This window comes from Dromiciops gliroides, chromosome 1 (genome assembly GCF_019393635.1).
Source record: "Dromiciops gliroides isolate mDroGli1 chromosome 1, mDroGli1.pri, whole genome shotgun sequence".
Taxonomy (NCBI): Eukaryota; Metazoa; Chordata; class Mammalia; order Microbiotheria; family Microbiotheriidae; genus Dromiciops; species Dromiciops gliroides.
The window spans coordinates 364928160-364948416 of NC_057861.1; the positions used below are offsets into that span (position 1 = coordinate 364928160).

The following is a 20257-nucleotide window of genomic DNA, read 5'->3' on the forward strand; positions in this document are numbered from 1 at the left end:
CTTCCTATGATAGGCAATTAACTAATAAAATATGAGTTTCAATTCATTCAGTTCAATTCAATTTAACAAACACATAAACTTTTGTTGTTGTTCAGTTGTTTCAGTCCTGTCTGACTCTTTATGACTCCATCCAATGTTTTCTTGGCAAAGAGCCTGGAGTGTTTTGCCATTTCCTCCTCCAGCTCATTTTTCAGGTAAGGAAGCTGAGGCAAACTATGTTAAGTTACTTGCCCAGAGCCATATAGCCAGTAAGTATCTAAGGTTGGATTTGAAATCACATGTTCATGACTCGAGGTCCAGCATTCTGTCCACTGTGCCTTCTAGATATAGAACTTATTAAATAGCTACGGTGTAAAAGACCACTACACATGTTACCAGGAAGGCAAAAACAAAAATAAGGTGGCTTGCAGATGAAATATGATACTTTATTTAAAAAAAACCTTAAAATGCTCATCTTTAAAAAATGAATGAATTTGTGAAAATGGAATTAATCAAACAGTTTGATTATGCAGGATGATAGCTTCCTTATCTTTTCTTTTCTTTTTTTTTTTTTTTTTTTGGTGAGGCAATTTGGGTTAAGTGACTTGCCCAGGGTCACACAGCTAGTAAGTGTTGAGTGTCTGAGGTCAGATTTGAACTCAGGTCCTCCTGAATCCAGGATCAATGCTTAATCCACTGAACCACCTAGCTACCCCAATAGCTTCCTTATCTTATGATAAGAAAATGAACATTTTCATTTAATTTCCAGTTTAAAATAAATTATATTATACCCAGAAAGTACATAACAACTTGAAAGAAAATACTGAAATGTAAGATTCTAAATAGACCTTTAGGTCTTTATGACTTATATTTAATATTTCCTTATTATTGAAAATATTAAAATATTCCATGTATTAGTAAACTGTTGTCCACACATGTTAAAAGATATAAGGTTTTAAGATCATTGAATTGCTGTATACATAATGATCTCTGGTATATAAATATTTATTTATTTATTTTTTAATTTTTTTTTAGTGAGGCAATTAGGGTTAAGTGACTTGCCCAGGGTCACACAGCTAGTAAGTGTTAAGTGTCTGAGGCCAGATTTGAACTCAGGTACTCCTGACTCTAGGTCAGGTGCTCTATCCACTCGGCCACCTAGCTGCCCCTATCAATATTTTTTAAATGTACAACTAATTAATTTCCTGGGGAAGAACTGAATCTTAGATAGTTTCATAATGCAATCTAATCAGTATTTCCAATGCTGCCAAAATTTTCTTAAAGAAATTTGTTTTGAGGTTAAGAAAGGGCCAAGGATAGAGATATATATTGCCAAAGAAAATACAAAGAAAATACGGAAAGTCAAATGGGGCTTCCCATCTGTCTTCTATCTCCTTACATATTATACAGATATCATAGCAACCTAGCTAGTTAAAGAAGCCTATTAACTTAATGATTTTTTTTTCCTCAAAGGAGCAAAATTTCATAACTTTATTTGAGGTTTTATGTATATTTTGTCACTTGTGAAAATATAACTAATAGCAATTTTCCTTTGTTGATGTGTAAATGTAAGGAGAATATTTATGTATTGCTTGAAATTTTTTGTTGAAACTCAATTCAATAAGTATTAAATGACTACTATTGCTATTATCTTTAAAAAAACCCAATATGCTCATTGCTGAAGATACAAAGAAAAAATGAAATAGCCCCCATCTCAACTATCACCAGAGATCAAATTTACCCCAAACAAAACTATCAAGAGTATGTTCTTGCCTATCCATGAGCAATTAACATTTTTCTAATTTAGATCTGTCTTTATTTGTGCAGAATGCTTTAAAATTATCTTCAAATCATTCTTTTCTGCACCTTTCCAGGTAGACTCATGAGTATTTTATACTTTTTGCAATTAGTTAAAATGAAATTTCTCTTTCTATTTCTGACTGGATTTTGTTGATAACATATGAAAATACTGCTAATTATTTATATTTGTATGTTTATATCCTGCAAATTATTTTTTGGAAATTTTCAGTTGCTTGAATTATTTTTAAAATTAATTATACTGGGGGCAGCTAGGTGGTACAGTGGATAAAACACTGGCCCTGGATTCAAGAGTACCTGAGTTCAAATCCAGCCTCAGACACTTGACACTTACTAGCTGTGTGACCCTGGGCAAGTCACTTAACCCCCATTGCCCTGCAAAAGCAAACAAAAACAAAAACAAAATTAATTATACTGTTATGTAGGTAAAAATCATCATGTTATCTCCAAAAAGTGGTGTTTATTTCTTCTTTGCCTATGCTTCTTCCATAAATTTCTTTTTTTCTTATTGCTATAGCTAGAATTTCAAGCAATATACTGACTATTGGTGGTGATAATGGTCACCCTTGCTTTATCTTTGATCTTACTAGAACAACTTCTAGCTTAATCCCCATTACAGATAATGCTAGCTCTTAGTTTTAGAGGAATTATTCTAAGGAAAGAATCATATATGTATATGCTGTCTACTACCTTTAATAGGAATAGGTCTTGTTTCCTATTACCTCTTCTATATCTATTGATATAGTGATGTTTTTGTTCTTGCTATTTCTATACTTTTATTTATTTTTATTAATACTGAACCAGTCTCATATTCCTGATATAAATCCAACCTGTTCATTCACTGACATGGTTTACTTGATAATATTTTATTATTTTTACATTAATATTCATTAGCAATATTGTTCTATGGTTTTTCTTCTGTGTTTTTACTTTGTGATTTAGGTATTAAAACAACATTTGTATCATAAAAGGAATCTGGTAGCAATACTTTTTCCATTAAAAAAAGATGTTGTGTATTAGAATTATTTTTTTTTAAATGTTTGAAAGAAGTCAGTTGTAAATCAATCCGGTCCTGGGGATTTTTTCTTTGGGACTTCATTTTTGGCTTGTTCAATTTCTTTTTCAAAGTTTGAGTTATTTAAGGTCTGTACTTTTTTTTTCTTTTTTTTTTCCTCTTTTTTTTTTTTTTTTGCAGGGTAATGAGGGTTAAGTGACTTGCCCAGGGTCACATAGCTAGTAAGTGTCAAGTGTCTGAGACCAAATTTGAACTGAGGTACTACTAAATCCAAGACCAGTACTTTATCCGCTGCACCACCTAGCTGCCTCCTGAGGTCACTACTGTTTAGGTAATCTGACCATTTTATGTTCTTGTAATTATCTATGTGCTTGATTTAGATTGTTAATTTTATTAGTACACAATTAGTTGAAAGAATTTCTAATTATTTCTTCATCAATGCTGGTGAATTTTTGAGACTAGTAATTTTAAAAATACTAATAGTTGATCTATTTTATTTTTTAAACAGTTTTTAGTTTTCTTTATTAGTAGCTTTTTTCTTTCTAATCTCCTTTATGATATTCAATACTTCCATTTTCATGATTAACAGGGGTTTTTTAATTTGTTTGTTTTTCAGATATTTCTTTTTTAAGTTGCATGTCTCATTAGTTGATCTGCTATTTCTCAATTTACTGATGAAAATGTTTACAGATATAAAATTTCCCCTAAGTATTGTTTTGGATATATCCCCCAAATTATGGTATTTTGTCTCATTATTATAATCATTGTTAATGACATTAATAACTTATCCTATAATTTGTTCTTTGGCCCACCCCAGCAGAATTGTTATTTAATCTCCAATTTATTTTTAAATTATTTTGGCAGTTCTTTATTGAGTAATTATTGCATTGAGTTCTGAAAAATAAATATTTACTACTTCTCCTTTTCCTCATGTTTATGTCCCAAATAAATGGTCTTTTTTTTTCAATGTGCCATGCACCATAGAACAGTAAGAATGCTCCTTTCTAATTGCCTTTAATAATTCCCAGAAGTCTATCACATCTAATTTTCCTAAAATTCTATTCAGGTTCTTCATAGTTCTCTTTTTTCATTACTTTTCCTATTGGATTTATATAGGCCTGAGCAGAAATTAAAGTCCCCTCTAACATAATTTTACTTACTATTTCTCCCTATAAGTCATTTAGTTTTCCATTAAGTACATTACCTTTAATTTAGGTGTTATATCATTTGAGACATATATATATATATATATATATATATATATATATATATATATATATATATATATATATATATAAATAAATAATTGACATCACTTCATTGCCCTGTGGTACCTTTCAGAAAAATGTATTTTCCCTTTTTATCTTTTAAAGTTTTTTTTGTTGTTGTTGTTGTTATTGTTCACTCTGAAATAATGATTGCTCATCCTTGACTTTTTTACTTCAGCTGAAGCACAATATATTTTGTTTCAAATTTTTATTTTAAATCTATGTACGTCTTTCCATTCCAAGTATTTCTTTCTTATAAATGATATATTGTTAGATTCTGCTTTTTAATTCATCTGTTATCCTTTACCATTATCATTACAATTGTATATTTCCCTCCACTCTATTATCCCATTCTTTTCTTTCTCTTTTTCACCTCTTCATTATAAAGATGAGGGTGGTGAGAGAGGAGTGAGCTCAGTACACAGGATGTGAAGCTTTAGCTGAACCTTGGTTATAAATTAATATCTAGTGCTTTCAGAAATGTCTCATACCAATTTTTTCATTTCTTTATAATTCTGAATGCTAAACTTGAATTCTTACTATATGTCCTTGTTACTTGAATTATTTCCTTCTCTTTGCTTCTAGTATTTATTCTTTGAAGCCCTGGATTTGAGGTAGATATTCTGGGAATTTTCATTTTAAGGTTTCTTCAGGAGATGAATGGTATATTGCTTATATTTGCCCTTTGGTTCCAAGAATTCTGTGCAGTTATATCTTAATGATTTATTAAATATGATGTCTAAGATCCTTTTATTTGTTTAGCTCAGACAGTAAAATTATTCAATTTTTTCCTCTCCTCAGTTTGTTTTCCAGATCAGTTTTTTTTTTTTTGGTTTGGTTTGGTTTGTTTTTTTTGGCTAGGAAACATCTTACATTTTCTTCAATTTTTTTCATTTTAAAAATTTTCTTGTGTTCTCATAAAGTCATTAGTTTCTACTTAATCATATCTAAATTTCAGAGAGATTTTTCTTTATTTTTTTTTATTCCTGAGGATAAAATCTTGTATTTCTTGTTCCAACTCAATTCTCATCCCAAAACTTTTTTTTTTGTTTTCTATAACTTATTTTCTTTACTTTTTCTATTATTATTCATTTAGTTTTAAAAATAATTTTAGCTCTTTAAACACACACACACTTTTTTTTTAACCCAACCCTCCAAAATTCCTGTGGAATATAACTGTTTTCAGTCAGTGGTGGTGGTGGACTGGGGAGAGATTAAATGACCTCCACTTCTAGGATTCTGTCATCCTAGAAACTAGGAAGAATCATGTCTTTTGGGATTTCCTATTCTCTCAGTTATCCTAGAAGAGGAAGTACAGAGGGCTTCCCTCTTTTATCTCTATTTTCATAGAGTATTGTTCTCTATTTCTTGGTGAAAAAAGCTTTATTATCCTACTCTTTCTTTCTGGTCTGACTAGGATATTCCACTGGCCTTAGAAATTATATTTGTTGTTAATCGATCTCTATCTTCCTTCTACATGTGTGCCATGTCTTTCAGAAAACTGGTAAAGAGTATAATCTCTCAATTGACATTTTTCTTTTAAAATAAAAAATAAAAACCTTGCTCAGTGTTTCAACCCAAAATAGTCTTCTTTTCTTTCTTTCACTTGTTCATTCAATAACTCTTGAAGAAGTACTTACCATATTCCAGGCAGTATTATGCTTTGGGTACAAAAAGATACAAATGAAAGTCAATGCCCTCAAGGAATTTATATTTGGGGCAGGAGGGGGTGAAATCACATATACCACTAAGTAAATAAAAATGCTCAAGGTAAATATAAATTAATTTTAAAAGGCAGAAAGTAATTCACACTTCTCCAGAACTTCTGCTCAATTGTGTGGAATACCATAACTCTCAGAATGAACAGGGATGGGATTGAAGATAAGGTAACATGAAGGGCATGGTGTGTGAACTGAGCTTTGAAAGGATCTATGAATTTCATGAAATAGAAGTAAAAAAGGGATCTCTTTCTAAGTGACCATGTATGTGAAGGCAGAGTGGTTGGAAATAGAATGTCACATCTGAGAAACAGTAGTAAGTGGACCAGTTTGGTTGGAACATTTTGTTAGGGGAATATTATATGAACTTAGTCTAAAAACAGATTAAGACCAGATTTAAATTCCAAAGAAATTTGTATTTGGTCTTAAAGCCACTCTATAGGAGAGTGTTATGGTCAGATTTGTAATATAGAAATATTGAATTGGCATTTATATATAGGGATGGATTAAAAAGAGGAGACTGAAGATAGGAGACTGAAGATAGGAAGACCAGTTGGGAGGCTATTATGAGAGAGGTGAGAAAGACATGAATTAAGGTGGTAGCTCAATGAATAGAAAGTGAGACAGAGAAATAATTGAAATAAACATAGAATAGACATTATTTAGCTTACTGCATTCAGCAGATGAGGGAGAGGGAAGATTCGAGGATCACTTGATGGTTATGAAACTGAGTAACTGAAAGGGCAGTTTTGCACAAAATTGTAACACTATGTAATATGGTATCTCAGTTATTTAAAATAATTAAGGAATAAAGTATTCTGGAAATCTTAACCCTGTCATTTTACTTCTAATGATTTTTTTTAAAAACAGTTAAAAAGTTTTTTATTAAAATAAGTTTTATTTAATTTATACTATCTGTATTATTAATTAAAATGACTTTTAAGTTATTTATTTTCTTTGATAACCTTCTGTTCTTTTTTATATAATCATAGTCATCCCCTGAATCTTTCCTACTCCCCTTGCTCGAGAGCCATCTCATATACTAGTAGTTTTTGAAGAGAAGAAAAATAAAAGTGAAAGGGGAAAAAAATCAGCATAGGTGTTTAATACATTGACAACATCAGGAAAAACTTGTAAACTGTAATTTCTGTGGATATACCACATCCATGAAGGAACAGGCTGGCTTATCATCACCAATCTCTTCATTTAAGTCCCACCAACAACGTACTAGTAGTCCACAACCTCTCCAACATTGACTATTGACATTTCTGGTAACTTTTGCCCATTTTCCAGGTGTGAAACGAAACTTCAGGGTTGTTTTCATTTGTATTTCTCTTATAGTAAAATCCAAAAGACAAAACCAAAACAAAACATTTCTTTTAAACTACCAAAATACAATGGTGTCAAATTTACATTATAGATAACTCCTCTACCTTGAGGAACTCTCACATTCAATAGACATTCCTGAAGCAGTTAGAGAATTTGCCCTGCTAATGACAAATTCCTCTGGTCCTATCTGGAGCTGAGTAAATCTCATTCTTTAGCATTGTCTTTTACTGCAGAAACAAAACAAAACAAAACAAAAAAACCAAATAAAAACCTTCCTTGTCCCTAAATCCAAAAATTTCCTGCTAGTTTGAAGGAAAATTGTTGAGTTCTGAGGAATTAGCTTAGAAGAACTTGGAAAAAAATTAATAACTTAGAAGGAGCTCAAATTATCAGAGTGGAAGTCCCTGGCCTAATACTATTGGTGCCTTTGGAGATAACTATCACTCCCAAAATACAAAAATTATGTAAATTTAATAAATAACAGTTTGCTGCAGTTATCTTCAGGGTAAATCTCTGTTTTCTCCATCAGCAGCACTGCTTGCTTTCGACTCCCTGGGACATTATCCCTAATGCTTATTTTTTCTTCATAGAAATCTTTCAAAAAATATTGTATATACTATCAATGAGATTCTATGTACTAGTTGGTTTTGCCAAACCATTTTTTTCCTCCTTTTAAAAATCTTTTTTCCTCTCTCTAAGTTGCGAATGGGGAAATATTTGGAAATTAGAGTAATATAAAAATAAAATATATCATCAATAAAAGTTAGGTTTGAAATAAAAACAATTCATTCTGAAATGTGTCATTCTCTTCCATGGCTCATTTATCAGGTACGATTTAGCCTATTTTTAACATCAGTCACGATAATTACTGTCATAGATTATAATTATGATGTAATTGTTGATCACTTAAGTTATTGCGCTAATGGTGAAGGAATATACATAGACTTAGTTTTGTGAATCTATTCTTTCAATCAGAATTTTTCTGCCTAAAAGCAGAATATAGAACAAGTAAGCTAAATGATCTCCTGGGCAGACTTTCTAAAATTTAATTAATGATTTGAAGATTAAAACTACACCACCAACATTATTTATCTTGACCTCAACGAAATTTACATCATCATTGTCTTCATAATTTCACTTGTTTCCTTTTAGCAGCATTAAAAAAACATTCCCATAGCAGCAGGAATCATTTAATTCTTGTAGTTAATTTGCTTATATAGCTTTATGGGAACAATGCCTAGACTTTAGGTTGTTTGGTGTTTTGGGGGGGTCTTTTTTGGTGAGTGTTTTGTTTTTGTTTTTGGTTGGTTGGTTGGTTTTTCTCACTATTAGAGACCTTTTGCAATTCCTCAATGTTAGACATAAATGAGTCTATGGGTCTTTGGCTGATTTCCTAGTTCTGAGTGGTGCCACAGTCTTGGGGTTTTCCTGGGCTGTCTTTTTGTATTTCCTAATTTACTTCTCATTAGGTAGTCTTATTTTTCAAGCAATACTCAAGATACTGTACTCATCCATTCTTTTCTAGTTTTGTTTTGTTTTTGTTTTTGTGGGGCAATGAGGGTTAAGTGACTTGCCCAGGGTCACACAGATAATAAGTGTCAAGTGTCTGAGGATGGATTTGAACTCAGGTCTTCCTGAATCTAGGGCTGGTGCTTTATCCATTGCGCCACCGAGCTGCCCCCCACTCATCCATTTTTTTTTTTTATTGGTGAGGCAATTGGTGTTAAGTGACTTGCCCAGGGTCACACAGATAATAAGTGTCAAGGGTCTGAGGCCGGATTTGAACTCAGATACTTCTGAATCCAGGGCCGGTGCTCTATCCACTGTGCCCCCGAGCTGCCCCCCACTCATCCGTTCTTGATAAAACATTTAAAGAAATGTTAGGATGCTTAATGAAGACATATACAAATAGGCACAAGCCTATATATTTAATTTCACTAATATTTATTTAGTGAATATGGAGGATGTCATTCTATACACAATAAATATTCACTTATCTAAAGACAATCTTAACTATTTTGAATGCAGGAGGAAACCACAAAATAAATAAACATAACTCCCAAATAGCCAAAAGAGAAATCACAAAGTTCACTCATGTATTTTAATTATGGGAGAAACTTCAAGGCTTTTATCTAGCACTTAGTTTCTCTTAGTTTACAAGTAAATTTAACAACTTGGTTGTCTGATTCTCCCAGACAATAGTAGGTTAAAGAGCAGAAAGGACTGCTAGAGAAATGGATGTTAACAGAACCAAGGAATGACATCTGACAGTCACTTAGCCAACAAGTATTTCTTAAGTTCTTACTGTATGACAGGTACTTTGCTAAATATTAGAGGTTGTTTTTTTTTTTTAAACAAAAACATGCTCCTTCACTCCAAGAATTTTACATTATAACGGTGGAGATAACATGCAAATAACTGCATACATAAGAGCTATATACAATATAAATGGAAGCCAATTTCAGAGAGAAGGCACTAATGGGTAATGCATTAAGAGACCAGGTGGGAAAAAAGCCTCCTGCAAGATATAGAAATTGAGCCAAGTTTTGAAAGAGGGTCAGGGAAGCAAGGAGGCAGAGTTGAGGAGAGAGCATTTCAGGTATGCAGGCAGCCAGTAAAAAGGTATGGAATCAGTAGGTGTAGAAAATAGCAAAGTACTAGGGGCAGCTAGGTGGCACAGTGGATATAGCACCGGGCCTGGATTCAGGAGGACCTGAATTCAGATCCGGTCTCAGACACTTGACACTTATTCGCTGTGTGACCCTGGGCGAGTCAGCAAGTCACTTGACTCCAATTGCCTCATCTAAAAAAAAAAAAATAGCAAGCACTTGGTTGTAGCGTATGTGGAAGAGAGTAAAATATAAGAAAACTGAAAATGTAGAAAGAGGCCATGTTGTGAAGGAATTTAAATGCCAATGAGAAAATTTTATATTTGATCCTGGGAGTAACAGGGAACCACTGAAGTTGGAGGGTTGGCATGGTCAGACCTATACTTTAGTGGGCAGCTAAGTAAAGGATAGACTGGATTTAGGCTAAACAAGTTGGAGAGACCAAACAGAAAGTTATTACACTCATCCAGGTAAAATGTGATGAAGGTTTGTGTCAGGGTGGATTTGTGAGTGTGTAACTTTTATACACCAGAAACCACCTACTAACACATTGTTTATTTATAATTTGAAGTTAAAATCAACATTTTAAACAAGTATGAATGGATCATCTTGGAAGATGAATATTCTCCTTCCCTTTACCTCATTATAAAATGTCTTTCATCTCCTTCATACCCCCCCTTATTCTTTTCACTAATTAACTGAAATCATTAGTTGTTTTCTCTTCTACCAAGTATTGTGGTATTAATTATTTTAAAAATATATGGATTTTCTTACCTTTCTTTGTTCTTTTTATTTTATGTGGGTTTTTGTTTTTTCTTTTAATTTTTTGAGACTATGTCTCCCTGTACAGCTAAGGGTGAAAATGAAGTGACCATTCCCAAGTCCAGGCCCACTACTTATTGGCATGGAAGCTTTTTCTTGCTCATTTTTGACTTGGGCCTATTGAACCCTCTTTAGGAAACCTTGTGGGTACCACTACATCCATAGGAATCACTATATTAATGCAACATTTTGTGTGCACACACAGTTGGCTTAGCCCCTTTGCAGCTAAAATCTCCTGAGCTCAAGGAATATATTAGCCTGTTCCTTCTTAAGAGCACAGATTATTATCATGTACCACCATACCTGGCATCTTCCTTCATTCCCAATGCAGTTTAAAATAAATTATTTCATAGATACTTAAATATATGCTTTTATATTTTTCTTGTTTTCTTATAACTATATATATATTTATATACATGTAGTTCAATCAATATATCTATATTTGTATCTATCTAGATAGATGGTAGATAGATGAGAGAGGGAAAGAAAGAAACAGAATGATGGAAAAGAGCGAGAGAGAGAAAGAGAGAGAGAGAGAGAGAGCGAGAGTGAGAGAGAGAGCGAGAGCGAGAGCGAGAGCGAGAGCGAGAGAGAGAGAGAGAGAGAGAGAGAGAGAGAGAGAGAGAGAGATATCTGGCTTCCAGAGAGGCAGCTTGGAATTGTGGGTAGAATAGTGGATAGAAAGCTTCAAGGTCAAGAAAACCTGGGCTCAAGTCTTGTCTAACACAAATTGGCTGACTGATCCTTGTCAAATCACCTAAGAGCCCCCAAGCAATTCTCTAAAGCTCAGGTACAGCTCTCCACTGGTTAAAACAGTTCGCTCACCAGTTTTTTATACCAATAAAATCTCAAATCCAAACTGCCCTCCCCTTACAAACAATAAGTACAACTATTACAATTACTACCTCTTTTCTAGCTATTTAAACTGTGAGTGTACAATTAAAATCACAAACACATATTATGTTTAAATGATAAAATCTTTGGAAATAAAGATTGTCCCTATGTATCTCTATGTCTCTAAAATCTAGCACGGAATAGGCATTTAATGAATGTTTGATGGATGTAAATGAATTATTTGTATGAAGGCATATATAGTAAACTTATGTCTTAGAACTATATATGAATTCATGTAAAATTATAAATCATCAAATAGAAATCATAAAAGATGTGCTTGTTAGATTACTGAGTTATACAGACACCAATGTCTGTGTACTAAATGCACTGCTTTCAATGACTGAAAGACAGCATGAAAGAAGTAGCTTACAGTAGGGTATTTTTAATCTTTTCTAAAACATAATAGCTCAGCAGATAGTTGTATACACTGTGGGAAACATGTTAAGCTGGTTGGAGAACATGATTTAGAAGGGGAACTTGAGTTCGCACACGCCATGGAATATATAAATCTATGTATACTATCCATTATGTCATCCATTCAACAAACTGATTCAATAATCTCTCTGTCTCTCATTCTCTCTCTTCCTCTTTCTCCTTCTCTCTCTCTCTCCCATCTCTTTCTGTGTCTTTTTCTCCCTTTCTGTCTTCCCCATCCCTTGCCAACCACATCCCTTCCCTCCCTTCTTTCATATCTAGGTGTATAATGCCTACATATGAGAAAATTAATATATTATATCTGTTTGTTAAATGATAAATAACTACGATCTTTGTATAATTTGTTTTAGACACACATTTATGATTTCCACAAAATGGAATACATTAATACACATCTAAATATGTTTACTATAACTCCCCCTGCATATACAGCAATGTTCTAAGTTATGATGTTTTAGAATAGATAAGAGAATACCTTACTATAAGCTATTTCTCTCATGCTGACACTGAATCATCCTGAAGTCAACAGAGTGTATAGTGCAATTTGAGTGTGAAACATTTTTTAAACAAATCAGAATTTATAGCTTGGAAGACAGCTCCCTTCACTTCCAACTTCTCAGCACACTGCCTCAGTGTTTCTGAAGGAGTTCACACCTGTCAATCATTAAATCCAGAATGTTATTTTCTGACTATTAGAGGAAAAACAGATCTTATTGAATATAATGAACTCACTTAAGGGTATACTTGGATTGTGTCTCCATGTCAGGTGGAATTAGTATTTTCTCACAATTCTTTGAAAGATTCCAACAATAAAACTTTTATTGTTCCAACTACCTAAGTTAGGAATACATTTCCTTATTCTTCTCATGATAATTATAGTTTTCTCTAAAAATGCCTATTAAGTATTTTAATGGTATATATTTATATTCCCTGTACATAACAACCCATAGAACAAAAGCCCAAAGTGACTGATTAAAACACAGTTTCTAATATTATCTCTTAACAGCTATTCATTCACCTTCCCTAACTTCCTACAACTTCCACCCTCACCCTCACTCATTCACACAGACACGTGAACAAACATAAAACCCATGTAAAAATAGGCAGAAATGAAGTTGAAGCACCAAATATACTGACAAATAATTCCTATGCATAGGGGCATCTAGGTAGTACAGTGGATAGAGTGCTAGGCATGGAGTCAGGAAGACTAATCTTTTTTTTTTTTTTTTTCTCGGGGAAATGGGGGTTAAGTGACTTGCCCGGGGTCACACAGCTAGTAAGTGTCAAGTGTCTGAGTCTGGATTTGAACTCAGGTACTCCTGAATCCAGGGCCAGTGCTTTATCCACTTTGCCACATAGCTGCCCCCAAGACTAATCTTTCTGAAGTCAAATATGGCCTCAGACACTTATAGGCTATGTGACCCTGGGCAAGACACTTAACCCTGTTTGTATCAGTTTCCATATCTGTAAAATGAGCTGGAGAAGGAAATGGCAAAAAACAAACAGACAAAAACAAACAAACAAAAACCCTTCATTATATTTGCCAAGAAAAACCCATTGGGGGTCACAAGGCATGACACAACTGAAATGACTGTACAACAACTAGACCATTTCAACATCTGAGGCTCTAAAATAGCTGTGAATAGTCCCAGATATATACCAGTATAAGCAAAAATGACATGCAGTACCACAAGGAAGATCCTGCCAGAGTACCAGTAAGGTATTTTCCTATTTGCAGTTGTTACTTTTCTCTGTTTCTATATAGGATAATCATTACATGGAAGAACTTTTAACTTTTCTTAATTTTCATGCTTAGGGGGTTATTAGTTGTGACTCGTAACAGGTTCAAGCTCTTATCATGCCATGCAAAACCCACTCCCTTTATTCCAACTCCTAATTTACTCAAAGGGATATTCTGTTCTGATCAGTGAAAATATTTCCAAACTGTATAAATACTTGAGGGCAGAGAAGACTCTAGTATTGTACTATATGCCCCAGGCCTCAAACAAACTTAAAAAAATTGCTTCATACACAGGAACAAATCAAAATCAAATTTAATGTTAATTATATGTCTACTTATCTTAGATAAGCACTTCCATTCATTTATTCTTTTTTTTTTAATTTTTTTTTTTTTTTTAGTGAGGCAATTGGGGTTAAGTGACTTGCCCAGGGTCACACAGCTAGTAAGTGTTAAGTGTCTGAGGCCGGATTTGAACTCAGGTACTCCTGACTCCAGGGCCGGTGCTCTATCCACTGTGCCACCTAGCTGCCCCATCATTTATTCTTTCCCCAAACTCATCCCTTTCTTTTTCTTCCTACTATATGTCTTTGTATGGGATATCACACATACTCTATGATATCTGTATGACTATGTTAAAGAATATCCATCTATAACAGAAAGTTCTTTGTCTTGAGTACACTGTACCACTAGCTCATTTATTCTGATGTTCTAAAGTCAAATGCATTTTGCCTTCTTAAATATAGATATAATTGCATTTTGCTTTCTCAAATAAAGATATAATTATTCATGAGTAAGTGGAGGGAAGGTTGTTGTTATTGTTTTCTTTTGGTTTAAACTTTAAAGCCTCCTGTTAATCTTATGAGCCACAGAAAGACCATCCTTCACAATCAAATGATCCCATTTACTGAAAAAACCTCATGTGATGATTTGGTAATCTTTTTTTGCATTATTCAAATAAATTCTCCCTTGAAACACACTAAAAAGAAATACAATAACATTAATCCTTAATAAAAAATTGTGAAACTTTTACATACTCTGTGGAAATCTAGGTGGGTTGTCATTGACATCTGAGAGCGTAATATTTACGGTGGTGGATCCTGAAAGGCCTCCAACTTGTCCAGCCATATCTTTGGCTTGAATGACCACAGAGTAGTGCTCTCTGGCTTCCCTGTCCATGTTATGCAGGGCTGTCCTTATAACTCCTGTAAAATATATATATATGAGAGAGAGAGAGAGAGAGAGAGAGAGAGAGAGAGAGAGAGAGAGATCAGCATTAATTGAACATTTACATGTGTGTCCTCTAAAAAAATATCTTTGATGCAGTTTACTCAGAAGTTACCAATAGGTAACTGTCCCAAGAAGTCTCTTATAGAAAGATCTAGAAATGTCCTTGAAAATATTCTATCACATGGGGCAGCTAGGTGGCGCAATGGATAGAGTACCAGTCCTGGAGTCAGGAGGACCTGAGTTCAAATCTGACCTCAGACAATTAACACTTACTAGCTGTATGAGCTTGGGCAAGTCACTTAACCCTCACTGCCCAACCAAAAAAAAATAAAAACAAAAACAAAAACAAAAACAAATTATTCCATCACACAATTTTCTTCAAATCAATTGTTAGAGGGGAATTCACCAGTGGCAAACGAAGATTTGTCCCAAATGTTTGTTCTTTCACAAATCTGCTCATAGAGAACAGAAAATTTCATATTATAACAATAACAAAAACAAATATATGGGTGTCCTATTATTCATCATAGATTCACACTCAAGCTTCTTGCCTTGTGGCTAATGGTTCAGATTGTTGCCTGGACATGGGCCCACTATACAACTTTCTAACCATTTCCATGTAATGCTGCCATGTGTTAGCCTCCCCATCTCATTTTCCAAATCAGTTTCTGATGTCAATAGTCAAATCAATACTATCCTTCCTAAAAATAACATGTCCTTATTCCAGTCATCATTCTACTGATTTCCCTGTCTGGATCGATCAATAGATAGATAGAATGTCTATATCTATGTATCTATAGATGTAGACATATTCTCTCTCTCTCTCTCTCACACGCATGCACACACACACACACACACACACACACACACACACTTCTCTTTTTCCTTCTTACTTTTATTCCTTCCTTCCTCTGTCATGGTGGTCAGAGAAGGAAGAGGCTGAATGACATAAAATCAGTTAAAAAGTTCTTTCAGTAATTCAGATGAAAGTAAATAAGTGTTGTTGTTTTGTCAATTAGTTGTGTCTGACTCTTTGTGACCCAATTTTGGATTTTCTTGGCAAACACACCAGAGTCGTTTGCCATTTCCTTCTCCAGCTTATTTTTGTAGATGGGGAAACTGAGACAAAGAGGGTTAAATGACTTACCCAGGGTCACACAGTTAGGAATTGTTTGAGGACACCTTTGAATTCAGGAAAATGAATCTTCCTGATTTTAGGCCCAGCATTCTATTTACTGCATCACCCAGCTGCCTAATGAGGGTACAGCTACAGCTGAAGAATTTTGAAGGATTTTGGAGGTTGCTCTCAGTAAGGCAAATATATATACCAAATAAGAATTAATGAGGACCTAAATTCAAGTGGTGGCTATAAGATCAGAAAGGTTTAGGGGCAGCTAGGTGGTGCAGTGGATAGAGCATCGGCCCTGGAGTCAGGAGGACCTGAGTTCAAATCCAGCCTCAGACACTTAACACTTACTAGCTGTGTGACCCTGGGCAAGTCACTTAATCCCAATTGCCTCACTAAAAAAAAAGAAAAGAAAAGAAAAGAAAGGAAAAGTAGAAGTAAGTCTCAAAGATGATTCTGATATTTCCAAAACATCTGGGAGAAGGATGATGCTGTTAACCAAAATGGGGAAATTGTAACACAGGGCAGTTTAACTCTAAAATGTCATCATATTTTCTTGGTCTGTTATCTCTGGGTATATAGGCCATTCACCCGATAAATGTAACCTCCTTAACGGCAGGAACATCGTGTTGATTTTGTAGAACACAACAAATAGGCAATAGCTTTTGTTTGCCTTATTTTATATTTATCTTTGAATAGCACTAAATAAGTATTGTACTGAGTATTTAGTACATTTTCATTTTGATTATTAGTGGCATACATAAATCGCCAAATACATACATGATGTAATAATTTCTCCATTCTTTTCCATCTGTGCTTTAAAATTTTTAATAATCTTTTGTTTTTAGGTCACCTTAACTTCCAAATATATCCTTTCCCAGTCTCCTAGGTATAGAGGTACAGTGCCACCCCATAAAGTAAAAAGAAAAAAAAAAGAGGGGAGAAAGTGAAAAGTGTAAAAGAGGAAAACACAGTAGTTAAAAGTAATTTAAACAAAACATCACCTGAAAGTGACAGCATATGCAAAATTTCATGTCCACATTCCCTTCTCTGCAAAGAGAGGAGTGAGGGAAACATACTGTGTCCTTTCTTCCTCAGAGTAAAGTTTGTTCAGTACAGTTATGAACTTCAAATTTCAATTATTTTTGTTCTTTCCATTTATATTATTTTATACATTGTCTAAATTCTTTTCTTGATACTAATAAATTTTCCTGAGCTTTTGTGTACACTTCATTTTTTTTTAACTTTTCTGTACTTTCCATTTTTTTTTACAGATAATATCCCATTATATTCATGTGCCATTATTTGTGTATCCTAGATTGTATTCTTCAGCTGGAGGACCACTTAGTTCACTGTTATACCAATCAGTGAGAGTATTAGTATCTGAACATTTACTAGTTAATTTTTTTTTCTGACATGCCTATTTTCTGGGTATGAGATGAAACCTTAAAGTTGTTTTTATTTTGATTTCTTTTTATTAGTAACTTAGAGCAATATTTCATGTTATAGTTTATAGCTATTCTTTTTTTTGAGGAATATTTGTTCATATTCTTTGACCACTAATCCACTGGAGAATGGACCCATCTATTTTAAGCCTGAATTTCAAAATTAAGTTGCTAGTCTCTGCAATCCATTCCAAACTATCTTATCTTTAACAGCTTACTGTAACATTTTGTAAATATTTTAGTTTAATTTAAACTATTATTGCAAAATATGCAAATATTTAACTGGATATAAAAGAAGTAACCTACTCCACATATACCTATACCTAGACTTCACAAACCTATATTTATCCCTATATATGTAGAGGAAGGGATGGAGGGAGGGAGAGAGGGAGAGGGAGAGGGAGAGGTGGGATAGTGAAGAAAATGCTGGGCCTGAAGTCAGGAAGAGTTATCTTCTTGAGTTCAATCTGTCTGTCCTTAGACATTTACTACCTGAGTGACTCTGAGCAAGTCACTTAACCTTTTTTTGACTCAGTTCCTCATCTGTAAAATGACCTGGAGAAGGAAATGGTAAACCACACCAGTAGCTTTGCAAAGAAAACCCCAGATAAGGTCATGAAGTATCAGACATGATTAAAATGATTCAACAAAAAAGTGTGTGTGTGTGTGTGTGTGTGTGTGTGTGTGTGAATTCGGTGATCATTAGAACATATGAGATAACTGCATTGAAAAGAAAGAATTCTTAAAATCTGAAATCTGAAATGATCCTGATGGGCTAAAGCTTTTACCTGGCATGGTATGCCCTTTAAAGATCTCTCATTAAAGACAATTGATGGCTATGTAAATAGTGACTTTAAGCTCAAGCACCTGAGTCTTCTCTTTTAGGCTCAGCACAATTGTCTGTTGGAAAGACAGCTAAGTCACACATTTTCAGTTTTTAGGATGGTTTATTTATAAAACATAAATTTATTCCAAAAGCATTTTAATTTTTGATTCATTATCAACTGGAAGGGTAGTCCATTTGTTATTTACTCCAAACATCTAAGGCAGTGTGCCATAGAGAAAAACTCAATTCAATCAAATAACTACTTGGTTCATTGACAAATATACATAAAATCAAGGAGCCAATTTGATATAATCAGTGAATTCAGCAAATCCACAGCTGAGAGTAGCATTTGGTAGATGCCAGAGAGATACTTAGGACCTTTCTTCCAATTACCAAAACAGCCACTTGGAAGTAGAAAAAATCCAATGTACCATTTTGTCTCTATGTCACTAAATAATTAATGTTAATTTCATTAAATGGCCTGGGTGTTTGGCTATTATGGAGACATAGCTTTAGGCACCAGAGGAACTAGAGTCCTCAGTTATGGAGCACTGCATATATATAACAGTGGAATTATTGTAAAAGTTCAACAGCTTTCCTGAATCTAAATAGAAATTAAAATCAGGCTTATCAAAAGACCTTGTAATAATATGATAACGAATGATTAATTTAATTCATGCATATGTAAAAGCCTCAAGGAAGTGTACTAAAAAGAACAATGTTTTATCACATATGATAATGACTTAAATAGAAAATTAATTGAAAGAGAAGAGAATGAACAAGGATCCCCCATAAAATAGGATCCTTATTAGAATTTGAAGGAAACAGAAGTGACATTTCTAAATTTAAGACACTGTAAATGGGACTTGCTTTCCAGATATTATAACACTATTGTCAATTGTGCATAAAACATTCACATACAAAAATAAAATGCATCATACTGAAAGAATGCTTCGCAGAATATAAACATCTAAGGTTAAATCAATAAATTTATGTCAGCAAGTTAAAAGACAAAATCAATCTGAAATCTGAATAAAATTTATCACTTAAGGAAAACAAAATATGTACAAACTTTACAGTATACAAATTTCCACTAGTTTTTAGTGCCAACTTCAAAAATTTCACTGTAGTTACCTCCATTTTTTTTTAACAAGATAGCTCCTCTTACGTGAAATTTGAAGATATCAAGAGGTCACTGTGTTCTCAGCTAAAAACATATTTTCATACATTCTCTATTCTCTCTTCTCTCTCACACAACACACACACACACACACACACACACACACACACACACAAACACATACTTTTCATCAATAATTGTCTAAGGTCCATTTCTGCCCATCCACCCTGGATAATGACCCAGTTGCATGTGGTTAGCTATGACTTTCCCTGGGGGCACACAGACTATGGGGAATGCTACAGCAACATTACCATAGCAACCTGGTCCCAAGATTCACTGCTCCACACCTGGACACAACCTCAAATATATATGTTAAGTGGCCCTAAACAGACTATTTTAGACTAAGAAGACTTATACTAACAGGAGGGGTCTAGTGGCTTTAAAAAGATAATGCAATTCTTTGAGAACCTAATGTACTAGTAACACATATAAATTGCCAATGAATAAACTATTCTTTGGTAATCTTATTGCTTGATTTCAGAGGAGTAATAGAAATTATTCTTGTAGTTGATTTCATTTGGTTATTAACACATTACAATATGTATCAATCATTTTTCAATATTGCAGTTGCATTGTGAAATGCAATTTCCAAAGGTGACACAATTTTACTCTCATAGACTAGGGATGCTTTCAGATAGATCCTGGAGGAAAAGGAGCCCAATTATTTCAACAGCTTTCCTCCTATCATTGTTTTACTCCCACACCAGCCTCCTCCCCCCATGTCTGTTCCTACTTCTTAGGAATTACAAAAAAAAGACGATGACAAACTATGAAAAATGAATGTTTCACTATTTCTGTAACTATTCTAATTAGTTATCCCAATTG

General features: G+C 33.8%; 1 protein-coding gene across 4 annotated transcripts in view; it reads right to left on the bottom strand.

Moving 5' to 3' along the window:
* The window catches only part of CDH18 (cadherin 18), a 1453365-nt gene that overhangs the window by 136363 nt on the left and 1296745 nt on the right, over window positions 1–20257 (bottom strand). For all 4 annotated transcript variants that reach the window (XM_043968707.1, XM_043968713.1, XM_043968700.1 and 1 more), the window contains one exon: window positions 14663–14830. In XM_043968707.1, coding sequence (XP_043824642.1) covers window positions 14663–14830 — 168 coding nt within the window. The remainder of the gene's footprint in view (window positions 1–14662; window positions 14831–20257) is intronic.